Source organism: Poecilia reticulata, linkage group LG14 (genome assembly GCF_000633615.1).
Source record: "Poecilia reticulata strain Guanapo linkage group LG14, Guppy_female_1.0+MT, whole genome shotgun sequence".
NCBI classification, from domain to species: domain Eukaryota; kingdom Metazoa; phylum Chordata; class Actinopteri; order Cyprinodontiformes; family Poeciliidae; genus Poecilia; species Poecilia reticulata.
This window is the reverse complement of record NC_024344.1, coordinates 2,549,937-2,563,438: the sequence shown is the minus strand read 5'-3', so window position 1 is coordinate 2,563,438 and position 13,502 is coordinate 2,549,937. Positions and strand designations below refer to the sequence as shown.

General features: G+C 35.3%; 1 protein-coding gene across 1 annotated transcript in view; it reads left to right on the top strand.

Moving 5' to 3' along the window:
* rad50 (RAD50 homolog, double strand break repair protein) overlaps positions 1 to 5,418 on the top strand; it is a 28,326-nt gene extending 22,908 nt beyond the window's left edge. Inside the window, exons 25-30 of the mRNA XM_008426949.1 lie at positions 935 to 1,020; positions 1,136 to 1,278; positions 2,062 to 2,195; positions 3,173 to 4,371; positions 4,456 to 4,572; positions 4,747 to 5,418. Coding sequence (XP_008425171.1) covers positions 935 to 1,020; positions 1,136 to 1,278; positions 2,062 to 2,195; positions 3,173 to 3,359 — 550 coding nt within the window. The 3' untranslated portion in view covers positions 3,360 to 4,371; positions 4,456 to 4,572; positions 4,747 to 5,418. The remainder of the gene's footprint in view (positions 1 to 934; positions 1,021 to 1,135; positions 1,279 to 2,061; positions 2,196 to 3,172; positions 4,372 to 4,455; positions 4,573 to 4,746) is intronic.
* The last annotated feature ends 8,084 nt before the right edge of the window (positions 5,419 to 13,502 follow it).

Here is a 13,502-nt window from a genome sequence, read left to right as displayed (position 1 = left end):
GGATTCTAGAGGTGATATAAAATGCATAGGTCCTGCTCTGCTCCTCTTTACTGCTTTGCTTCCAAAGTATACTAAGAGACTTGGTGAAACTCTGTTTTATTAATCCATGCTAGTAAGTAGTTTTTCTTAAGTATTTTKTAYAGTGCTGCGTCATACTTTTGTTTCGATTGGRAACACTGTAAAAGCTGTATCATTCTTATATTTAAATATCCAATGTATTTAATGATAATGGAACAATAACATTCCTAATATCCTAATAAATGAATCCAGCTTAAGTTGCTCATATTAGCTTTTATTGAGTTTCTGATGAATTCATAGAAGTCCGTTTTTGGAAGAGATATGCTGTTTCTAAAAGGAAGTCAGTAGTTGCATCTGTTGACTAAGCAGTTGCGTACATAAGGCAGTAGGTCAGATTGTTGGATAAGGTGTCCTCCAATCCTTCTAGTTTCAGCTTTCCTCTGTGGTTCATCAACCCCCATATATGGTCATAGGAAGAAACTGCGTTTTGTACGGTTATCACTTTCGTCTTTTTAACCACACTGGACTTTTTCATCAAACTGCTAGATGATAGACAAAATATTTCTTGGTATCCAGGAAGGCAGCATCCAGTCTTCTGTTTGCATATCTTTTTTACAAAGATATATCATCTAACATATCAGTATTAAATGAAAAAAAAAAATGTTGCTGCAGTTTTCATTTTGTAACCAAGATATGAGAAAGTCACATTTGCAGCAGTGAACTTGTTTAACCTATATTTAGGAATTGATGATGGTGCATTTTTGTCATCTTGAGAGGATTTTATTTTATGAACACGTGATTGACAATCCACTTGGTTATGTCTTACTGAGCTTATTTTGCTATTTTCAATCTAACAAAGACTAAAGCATCCCCTTTAATATGATTTTTACCGTTGTTTTCTTTCTGCTTTCCACAGAACCATCATGAGGTTCCACAGTATGAAGATGGATGAGATCAATAAAATTATCAGAGACCTGTGGCGCAGCACCTACAGGGGTCAAGGTGCTTCTCTTTTACAAATATATATATATWTWTTTTTTCAAACTTATACAAAGTAGTTCCTCTCCAGTATTTTCCTTCATTAAGTCTTTTGTCTTGTGTCTCATATGTGCTTCAGATATTGAGTATGTGGAGATCAGGTCGGATGTGGATGAGAATTCATCAGCTGGAGTCAAGAGGAGGGTTTACAACTACAGAGTAGTTATGGTGAAAGGAGACACAGCTCTGGATATGAGAGGACGCTGCAGTGCTGGCCAGAAGGTGCCGACTTTGCCGATTCTGTATTTGTGCTGGCATGGCTAAAGGTTATACATGTAYAAWATGTTCACAAGAACATTGTCAGTCAGTARCAGTCCATGTATTTATGCTGATGCGTCACAATACAGTCATTGCATACAAGTAAAAACCTCCAGACGACAAATCCATCAACAAAAGGCTGTCACCACTGTGGTCCAGGAGAGTTGATACACACGTGCTTTTGTTGCACAATAACTGAATGACAAAAAATACTGATAATGATGAAATCAGAGGGAGCRAGTGATGAAGATATGACAAGCTAGTGTGGTGCATAATCTGATATGTAGAATCATCACAAGAGCAGGGATTTAAAAATCTTACTAAACTATATATACAAATGTCAGCAGCTTCTTAATTTGGTGTCACCTGCTGGTGTCCTGCCAAGTGTGTGGTGAATAGAAACACTTCAATATTTAGAGAGAAGTTCTTCTTCACTCCCTAATTGTCCATATTTGGCATGAATTTAGGGTCAAATTAATTGAAACACTCTTTCTTTTCCTAAAACYTAGCATTCTCGTAACATAAAGATATGCCTACCTACACTCATGTAGTTTGTATTTTCTTGAGACTATTTAATATCAAATTATTTTTCTATTCTGCACCAAACTGTAGGATTTAAACTTAAGTGTATACAAAATTGTGACTTGTAATCGGTTAGCATGTAAGCAACCCAAGAGCAACCGAACCAGTAAGTCAGTGTAGCTGCTCTGTATAATCAGTTCCTCTTTCATGGCCTCTCATGTGCAGGTGTTGGCGTCCCTGATCATCCGTCTTGCCCTGGCAGAGACTTTCTGTCTGAACTGTGGGATCTTGGCCTTGGATGAGCCAACCACCAACCTGGACAGAGAGAACATCGAGTCCTTGGCACATGCCCTTGTAGAGTTAGTGCTTTTCATGCTTTTGCAAATCTTTAAATTCGTACCTGAAGTTGCATCTAATGTGATTAGAGCTGCAGAATAACTGTGAAACAGTGTGCAGCAACAGAATCCGTTGAAATTAACTCACATTTTCTTCACTCTTCTTTGTTTTTTTTGTCCTTGTGATTTYTCCACCTACCACTTGCATTATATCAGGTGAAGACTTCACTGAAAATCCATCCAACTGATGGTGCATACAGTTGTGTTCAAAATAATAGTAGCCCAGCTTACCTTGTAATTAGACAAGGTAAGCCGTGAATACTCACCAATTAGAAGATAACTTTAAAAAGTCAGGCCGTCAGCAAGAAGCCCTCATCAAATCATTACAAAGAGCTTACAATTAATTGAGCAGCATCCTTAATCCAGACCAACAAGATTGACATTAAAGTGTTTTCAACAGAAAAATTGTAGAAACTGTGATATTTTTCACCTTTTGTTAATTGTTAACAGTTTCAGGTTTTATTTTTATTTAATTTGCTAAGGAGTGGGGASTGTTTTTAATGCATTAACAGATATATGGAAATAAATCCTTTTACAATTTTGAGTTTGCCATTTTTAAAACTCATTACTATTTCTTTGAATACAACAGTAACAAACCAGGTATTAAATCCAAGTAGTGTTTAGTAAAAGCACACTTTGATATTGTAATGATTTAGATTTGTCACACTGTGCTATCCTGAGAGTGTATTCACTTTTCTTTTAAAGTGTGAACCTTTTCTGATTGCGAAACTTTTTACAGACACTTGTTTTTTAAGATTGCAAGTGTTCAAGACTGTAGAATAAGAGTTGTGCAACATTAATCACCTTTCAACAAAGCAATCACTGATCACTGTTTTCCTTTCTTTAGATTTAGAGATTATCAACATTGCATTGCTTTGAAAGTTGCAAGTATTCAGCGTGTTGTACTTGAGCTTGATCTCTTTGCTGTCTGTGCTCTCTAGAATCATCAAGAGTCGTTCTCGTCAGCGCAATTTCCAGCTGCTCATCATCACCCATGATGAAGACTTTGTGGAGCTCCTGGGCCGCTCCAGCTACATCGAGAACTTCTACCGAATCCGCAAGAACCAGGACCAGAACTCCGAAATCAACAAGTGCAGCATCTCCTCTCTCTCGTCTTATCTTCATTAAAAAACTGGCTGTGTTGCATAACTTTAAAGGTCCTCAGTGACATTTCATTCTTTGATTGTAGTTGGTAAAATTCACACTGTTTTATTTACCCTCTTTTTGCTGTGAACCGTTTAAATTTTCTTATAGTGAACAAGAGCTTGAAAAAAAWTTTTTTGTCAATTTATTTGAATAAATGTCAAAACACTAAGTAAGAAACTGAAAGTACAAGTTATGCACATATATTAATGACTTTCATGTCTTTGCATGATGCACCAATTGCAGAGTTGTATTAAAGAAATTTAGCATGCCGCCTTTGTTAAGAAATGAAAATAATTTTTAAATGATCAAATGCTTTCAGATAGAAAGCATTGATAGTTTGTGCTTCAAAATATGAGACATTACAGTTTAAATGTCCTTGTTTCATCTTCAAAAGTTTGACATTCTGGTATTAAATCTTCAGAATTACTAAAGCTGGAATGATTTTTTTAACACAAACTCAGTTTAGGTATTTCACTTTAACAGCTAACAAGCCTTCAAATTCAAAGAAATAGTCAAACCACAACTTATCTCATAATCACTGCAGACGACATCTCATTTTAGCAGTGAAGAAACATAGCTAGAGGCGTGGACAAAGGGTGTATAAAACCAAGCACTCAGTCAGAGCAACTTCAAGCTTACAGCTGAACAACCAAAGACAACTTCAGAGACTCCCTCTCGAGACATCCTCAACCTACGAGCAACCATGGTGATGGCAATACTTCTGCTGGTGTGTGCTGTGGTTCAGCTGGTCATCCCGGCTCCTTCTGCTTCTCCTGATGCTACACACGTCATCCTCAACCACATTATTACAGAGGCTCACAAATGTAAAGACATTTACGCCAAAGTGAGTTTTCTCTTTTAGTTATCCTTTTTCCAACAGTTTATGACTAAATTGCCGTTTTAAAAGTTGGCAGCATGTTTGACTAAACTTATTTTCTCTTTGTGATAGGCGTTTGTGGAGAACGTGCAGGATTTGGTTGATGCCGGCTGTAAGGTAAGAAGAGTGCTTCATCACTTGACCCATACTTAAAGAATGTTGAAAATGTACTTACATACTTTTCAATTACTTCCCATGTAGGATGACTTCTTTTGCAAAGCGCACATGATTCTGTCTAAGCATGAGAAGTCTGAAGAACCCAAGAAGAACGAGCAATCACTTGTGCACTACGTGGGCAAATACATCAACGATACACAGGTAAGTTTTTTAATTCATCTTGGATTTTTATATGAAAACAGGTCACGTGTGTTTTARCCTTCTCAATAGAGTGGATTAACTTACAAAAACAAAAGAATTGCAGATGTAGCTGCAGAAATTAGGGTGAGCAACATTTTTGTGCAGCTTGAATGAACTGGATTTCTTGTCATTCAGATCGACTGTCCAGAGCTGCTGAAGACTGTGAGAAACTCAACTGAAACCAAGCCAATCACTGTTCTGCTGGATAACATCTCCAAATGTAGCAAGAGGAAAAACTTTGGGGTATAGTAACTTCAGGTCGTGGAACCTTTTCAGCAGTTGCTGATCTGCATTTACAAATTCATTGTAGTTGTGTCCTATAAGGTTTATTTGCATTTTTACATTTTCTGAAAGTGGAAATTGTGYATGTAAAGAAAATAATAATAAAACAACTGAGCAGCATGATATGAGAAATTAAGTTTAATGCTGTGGTTTAACTTGCGTAGTATTTTAGTTGAAAAGTTGTTTTTATTTTAAGATATTCCATCTTATTTATTTTTTATTTAATTTATCATAAGACTATTTATTGTAATTTTCTTTCACAGTATTAAAATCAGCATTAGAGAACATTAACTTATTTCTCATGACTTTCTCAGGCAAAAATGTTTTGTTCTGTATAATTTGTCAATTTTATTGTAAATCCTAAAAATATTTTTGGAGAAAATGTTTTACATATTGGCATTTACAGTGCAGATTCTGACTGTACTTTAGGATGATCAGATGGAATTATGYTGTATATTCTATTTTAATTTGACTGCTGGATTTAACTGTATTGGAATAAACTTAATTAAACAAATTTGCAATGAATTGGATTTGTTTGCTTTGTAAGGTGATTTTTGATTTGAGTGAAATAAACTTACTTGTGTCATATATCTTACATTTTGTCCTGTACTTGTGACTTATTAACAACTGCTAGGAGGGATTCCCTTCTTCCTTTACCTATTGGACACAAAGTGTAACATGTTAAGCTATAAGCTCTTTGGGAATCACTTTGTTGGTGATAAAATTATTCATGGTGTTTTAAAATTAGTCAAGGACATTGAACAAATTGTTTAGTTGTGGACAAGCCTGTAGTAAACTGTCTAAAGTTTCATGCTTGTATAGGTCATACATTACTACTTAACAATTGAGAGAGGGGAGGAATTATATTTTGTATAGAAAAAGCAGCTAATTAGCTAATTTTAATCAGAATTATATGTACAAAAATGGTGGTGTAGTCGCATCTCTTTTACTTCATTTGTATGCTGACCTAGCCTTCTGAAAACCAGTCGCTTGTCTGATGCCATTTGCTTTGTCCAGAGAGTCTGGGCTCTTGGCTGTTGAGAAACGATTGCTTCCTAGTGATATTACCTCCGTCRAGGTTTTAAATTTTACCCTATCGCTAACGTTTGCCTATGTAATTCACCAATACAACACTATGAAGCTTAGTAGAAATTGACTGTTTTAAACAACCATCCTCCACTGCAAAGATAGAAGTGCAGGTGTTACAGAAAAATCTGTGACCCATCTTTTTCTGTGACCGCAGGGGGCGATAGTGCAATTATTCTGGACGGAATAATCTGTGACTAGTATGATTTTAGCTATTTGAGGGTTAAATATTATAAATGCGCCCAGATTGTTGTGATGAGATGGTAGAACTCTGAAAAATAGTTGTTTTAAACTCTGACGTTATATTTTCTTTGTCAATGCGATGGTAATATAGGARCCATGAATTTTACAATCCCARCTGTATAATATATACCCAGTATTTTCACGCTATTGCAGAAAATGAAGGGTCACAGATTTTTCTGTAACCTGTCAAAAATTGACCGGAGCCAGTCTGAGTCAAGGGGAGGAAGCCCAAACTCTGCTGGAAATGAGTTTTTTTTTCAAGCAGAGTTGCACAGGAAGGCAATGGTCAGGCTAATGCCAAGTAGCTATTGAATATGTTTTGCATTTTATTTCATAAAGAGCTCCAGATGGCCTTAATTTAACTTTATAAGTCTTTTGTTTGCYAGGTTTTGGACATGAATGTTGCTTTTTGATTTTCCAGAACTACAATTATATCTCTGAAAGGTGTTTTATATCTGGGTAACACAGTTTCTTCTGCATTGTACATCACTCATTCTTTTTCACAAAAAAAAAGAAGTCTGTTCTGACTCAGCTATATCCGTGGCACAAAAAAAAAAAGAAGTTGCTTTTTTACCATTATCGCACTTTCATTTTCAAACCGCATGAGATTTTTTTTCTTTGGTGAGCAAGATCATAGACAAAGGTTCTTAGTATTCAGGAAAACACCATAGAGCTCCTCYGATTTGTATCTGTACACATGTCTCTTGCTGCAGTGCAAGACTGATACCCTATCAAAAATATTAAGACAAATACGAGAACCTGCTGTAGCTCGGTAACAGTTCACTGATTTTACAYACTTACTGTCTAATGAGGGTTTTGGCTTCAGAGTGGATTTGCCCCACAATGACTACGTGTTAACCTCTCTTTTTACATTTTTTTTAAAACTAGTTATATTTAAAACCTTTGAAATGTAGTTGCTAAATGTAGAGCAATGTTTACAAAAGTATTACCTAGCGATTTGGATGAGGCCTTTAGAAAAAGTGGGCATTAAAGTAAAATTAATGTAAGAAGAAAAGAGGTTTTGGCAGCCACCTAGTGGTCGATTTGGCTCCGTAATGTAATATAAATTATTACATTTATTAGCTAAAAGATTTTCCTGCYCCATTCTACGTTTTGGAACAATCAGATCTCAGATGTATGATTCAGTTTTATTATTAAGGRCTTTATGTGAGAAAGATAATTTAAATTTAATATTTAACCAGGAGCAAGTGAATGTTTACAAACAGGATATTTTAGAAAAACATATTTAAGTTTATTTTGTATTTATTTTATGAGGATAATTATTTATTTGATGGAGTATTTATTAATTATTAATAAATATTCATTTAACTGAATGAAACAACTGCCCATATTATATACAGGTCTTAAAATAAATTTCATATTATTCACATCTGATGGAGAAAATGATATGTCAAATAAGCCGTCAAATTACAAAAAGTGAAATATTAGTAGATTATTTGCTATATTACTCTTGGAGGATGGGATTAAAATTAAACATACTGAGTTAAGATTTGTGTTATTTTCTGATATGTAACTAATTAATTTATATATAACAAAACTATTAAGGATAAAAGATTAAAAAATCTACACAGCACTATTAATAAAACATTTTTGTTAATAGGTTTATTGTGGACTGTCTCTAACACACAGGAGCAAAAGAATTAAATATGTAAATACATGATCCTTATAGACAACCTATAATCTAAACATTCTAGATTGTCTTTTAATTTAATATGGTCAACCGCAGATAACATGGTCATAATAACTAATTGCACCTGGTAGCTTCTTTTGACAGGACTCACAGACTGGTCAATCCTCAGAGCAATAAAAAAGTTACAGGAACCTGCAGAAGTAGAAGTCTTCTTAAATAATTTTGTGTAGTTATGTAAATATATCAATGTTTTTGTCATTCCTTTCTTTAAAAAGGAGAGTTAAAAAATCATCAAACCTTAAAATAATTATACTAATGCCCCCTTTAAGTTCCCGTCAAACCATACAGATGGGTTGAAGAAAAACAGATTTTCTGTTTATCAAAATGTTTAAAAGAAAAACGGTGAAACGTTGACTTTGATTTGCCTGCACTGGACTAAATCAAGACAATCTTTCTTTTGTTATGACCAGAGGGAACGATTATATGTTATTTGTCCTCTGAGGCTGTTATGTGTCTTGAAATAGCAATGCAGGAACGTTTAGAGGTTCAAATGATAACTCAAATATTGATGATTGTGTAAATCATTCAGCCCACAACGAACTTCGGAGGAACCCTCCTCTCTTGTAGTGCACTCAGCTAATCGCAGCACTCCAGAAATGCATTTGTGTAAATGCTCTTCTTTGGCTGTGGGGAGCTGGTTCTCTCTCTGAGAGGAACATGTTTCACCACTCTTTTCCCTCTTGCCTGAGACAATGTACCCGTCACTCTGTGACTTGATGCAATGTGAGAGCTATGGAGGAGGCTTGTTCTTGGTGGGACTCTGTGTGCCATTCAGCTATGTGTATCTATGCTACTGAACCGTGGCTTCCTCATTACTTAATAAAGAGAATCACTCCTTTTCAGCATTGCTTTTTATAGAACTGTTGAGGGGGAAAAAAAATCCTCTTTGTGGATGATTTTCTACAATAAACAAGAGGTTTTGCAAACAATTTCAAAGAACAGGTAAACTCTCGGATCAGTTGAAAGTAAAATGAAGAAAAGTGAAAGTTCTGTACGTCCTTTAGGTCACCGCCGTGTTTGAGAACTTTCATAAGAAGTAAACTGATTGCTGCAGAAATGCCTTTTATTGAGAAATGCTGTGATTCAAAAGTGCTGTTACTTTAAACCAGCCCTGGATGAGCTCAACATCCTGTTTATTCCTCATTTAACCCTGCAACACACAATAGAGACATTTTACTTATCTGTTTCCCTGGAGGCAGATAAGTAAAATAAAACAAACATGTAACAAAGGGATATTTGGAATGATTGAATCCTTAAACTTGACAGTTGAGACACATTAAATCATATAGTTTGTTCTTGAGCCTATAAAAAAAACCCTAAAAAGTAAGCAACCATTTAAGTTTTAAAAATTTTGTTACATCAACATACTTTTTGACATATTTTGCTGGGTTTTACAAATGTATTATCTTTTGTGCATAACTATAAGGTAGAATCAAAATGATCTGTGATTTTAAATTTAATCTTCCAAAAAGAAATGTTATATTCATAATTATAACTCATCTTCACTACTGATGTATCTTATTTTAGACTCATAATCTTGAATTTGGATGACGTGCTTCATTTGAATCTGTTGAGACATTTTGAATATGATTTAAATATTTAGTTTTTTTATGTGTTAACAGCTTTGTAGTTATATTAACTCTGACATGTTTTACTAGTTATTCTCAATAAATACCTGTTTTTACCTGGCTTGAATTAAATAAACTATATTTTTGTTTATTTTTTAAGCCATAAAAACCTGATAAGTTTTTTTCTTTTGCTTAACATGCTAACATTAACGCACCTTTAATGCTATGATCCATCGGTCCGTATAAACACGGACCTCCATCACATCCTTAATTCCAGGAAACTACAAGCAGCTTTTGTTTTATAGCTGATCTGATGTGATGCACAATCTTTAATAAAAAATATATTTTCTGCAGCTCACAGCAAGTGCCAAGTAGACAGTCGTGCAGAGGCATGTAAATCTTTAAAGTGTGAAGGAGCCCATTGTGGATCACTGTTTGTATTTAGGGTGGCTTGATAAATTCATCGTTTTGTTAAGTTCTTCCCCTTGATCTGTACACATGCAGAGGAAAACATGCTCAGAGCTTTCAACCTCTGCTGCTTTCTTTATTGTGTTCCTGGTCGATTAGCCTCGGGGCTGTCTTCAGGGCCTGGGGCCGGTGGGAGCAAATGGGGGAAGGGCGGGTGGCTGCATCTGCTAGGGGACCTTCTTCAGGGGGTCCCACTGTGGCCTGGCTCAGTTTTCATGTCTATCTTCAAAGGCACAACCCGGTGCAGGGAGAGAGAAGAGAGAATAGTGAAGAGACGACAACGCTGCTGCTGTTATTTTCCCAAGTGCCTTCAGCAAGCACTACTGGTCTAACAGCATCCTGACACCAGGCCGCTCTACAGATACCCAGAGTAAACTGAAATATCATTTTATATGTTTGTCGAAATTATTTTAAAATTAAAGTTTAACCAAAATAAAACACAAAATATCCTTCGCCCACACATGCAGTGACCCCGTGGATCACAGATATGCAACAGGAAGGGAGTGATTAACAGTAAAACTGCCCGGTAGTTTGTGCGGAGCATGAATTAGGAACATAAATAAAACATGCAGAGAAAAAGTCTAATGAATAAACCTTGAAAATCTAAACAGGCAGGACTTTGAATGGGATCATGTCTCTGTTGTGCAGAATTTTGCAGCTTCCTCGTGCCGCCTGATCCTCTCTGTAGCCGATCCTCTGGGCACGCCTGCTGTCACAGGGGTTTAGCTTCACATTTTCCAATCCAGCAGGGAAGCACTCACCTTGATGAGACCAACTTAGAAAAGAAAAACTAAATCCAGACCGTCAAAAATAACAGAAATATCAACATTTGACGTTTATGTGTTTTCCCTTTTTTGGTTTTTCATATCTCATTCTCTGTCATAAAAATATGTAATTTACTTCTCTTTTGATTGCTTTTCTTTTACTTTTTATATGTATTTTCTTCCTTCATCTACTTTATCCACTATTTTTCTCTTCCGTCCTCTACTTCTGCGTTCTCCACGTTCAGTGGCTTAGTAATGTAGATGGACTCTTTGAACAAATTCATCACAGCCACAAACTTCACTAATTCACATTAAGGGGTTCATAGTAGTGAAACGGAAGATTACGTGGTTTTCAAAATTTGAAGTTTGCCATTCATCTGTACATTTTTCCTTTATTCTAATTCTGTATGAAATGCAGATTAACCAACTGCTTTCAGGGGTCGTCCAGTTTTGCATGTGTGTATTTTAATCTCATTTTAGGTAAAGCTTCTCTGTGAATTAAACCTGCAAAGCAAAAAACTTATACTGCACATCATTCTGAACACACCACACCCACGGTGGTGGCAGCATCATGATGTTGGATGCATTTTTTTTTGCAAGAGCAAGTAAGCTGGTTAGAGGCTGATGGACAGGAATATATATCTATAATTTTTTGTCATTCCACTTCACATTTCTGCCTTACTTTGTGTTCACCTATATCCCAGWGAAATTGYGTGAGGCTTGTGGTTGTAGCATGAACTAATATGAAAACATTCAGGGTGTAACAATATGTGTGCAACCCACTAAGTTTTTACTTCCCATCTTAGTTTGAGTAAGAATTGTTTCGTTTTCTTGTCCTCGCCTTTGTTTGTTTTAGTTCTTTACGTCTCTCATTTTTTCTTAATTTTCTTGTTTCTGCTTTACATACATTGTCTCAGAAGATTTTGTTCAGCAGGCTGTATGTCCATATACACTCATCTGAGTTTGTGCTTAGGAATTGCACCTGACCAAGTGTGTTATATGGAGAAATCACGCCACACTGAGTTATTTCTGGCTGGGTTAGTCGTATTTCTCTGGGCACTTTGATAATGGAGAGCATTTGAATAATGAATGGAGTGTATAATACTGTTCTTCAAACTCGCTGAATGAATTAGGCAAGTGCACATAAGAGAGGTCTCTGAGTGTATGTTGTAGGGAATGAAACACAAATTTCCTTTTTAGCACTGCTTAATAAGCAAAGGAGTGGCCAGAACTATGAATATATATTGACATAGACAATTATCTCTTTTTGCAACCATTCTGACTTGTGTGGGCGATTCTTAATAGCACTTAATGTGCTGTGATACTAAGCAGACCCCTTGCCTGAACAAACCGCTAGTCTGAGAGGCTGCTTTGTCTCTAAAGAGAAGACGCAATGACAAATGAATCACTATGAGATGACTAGTTCCTGATAAAGGTTTAAATAACACGACTATTGTACACATCACCTAAAAAAAGTGATTAAAACCACCACTCACTTCTTTACGCTTTGATTCCAGTGAGCCATTCTTCTTCATTGTCATGCTTTATAGCTCCTTCAGTTGTCTGAGATTTCTTATGATCTAACGAGTATTTTCTTAGAAATTTGCTGATTTTTCACTGATATTTTAACCAGAATATTCTCAAAAATAAGGAAAGTGAAAGAGTACACTGTCAGTTCTAAAAAATAAAATAAAATAGAAACAAACTACTCACAGGTAATTAATATTATTCATGTTTTTGGATCTAAGAGGTACAGCTGTATGATAACTCACACCATTTGCACCTTTGAATATTTAACATTGATCTTTAACACTACTGTTAAATTTAAGTGATTGAATAAATAATGCAGCCCTTTATGGTTTTTTTCTGTGAAACCTAATTAGAAATTTGATTTCTGGAGAGGAATAAATTCATAGCTGAAACCACAGAGTAAGACTGAAAGAGTTACAGTAGTTGGTCCTTTCAGAATGAATAAGGAAATGATGGGATCTCAAAAGAATTTGAAACTATTCATGCCACTGCTTGAAAAACAGTTTCCAAGAGGAGGAAATGCAAACAACAATACATGGAGGTCTATCTGTCCTGGTACGCTGACTTGAGCAGACAGACCCCAGAAGCTAAAAGAAGTCTTCAAAAAAACCTAAAGTACCATAAATCCAGTCGTGATTTAACTGTCCAGTTTTATCCACACAACAAAATTAGATTAGGAATCAATATGTGAATATTTCTTAATAAATAACTGAATGTTTAGTAGGTTCTCCTATTTTTTTTCATAACTTTTTATCAATCCTAAATTTCCATGTTTTCCAACTTTTCACCTTTTATTAATGAATAATGGTGAAGACATTTTTTGAAAAAGACAAAGGATAAATTAGACATAAAGACGTCAATTTGAATTCATAACCTGGAGCAACAGACTTCTTGATTAGATCCCATGCATTAAATGACTGGTCCTATTCTTCTTTACTGAAACTACATTAATTAATATTCAGGTGGTTTTATTTCTAAATTAAATTTTTTTCAATTGCTCAATTATTAATAACTCCAAAATCATTCAAAAAAGGTACTTTTAGTCTGTTTTCTAAAGTAAATCTTGCTGAGTGTAAGACATCTATCAGCTTAGTTTTAATTTCTACAGCGTAACTCAATCTTACTTTGTTTATTTTAGTGTGTGTGTGTGTGTGTGTGTGTGTGTGTGTGTGTATTGAACGCTTGATAAATACACAGTTCAACGCAGATCAATGCAATTCATCACATTCTAATTTCAAT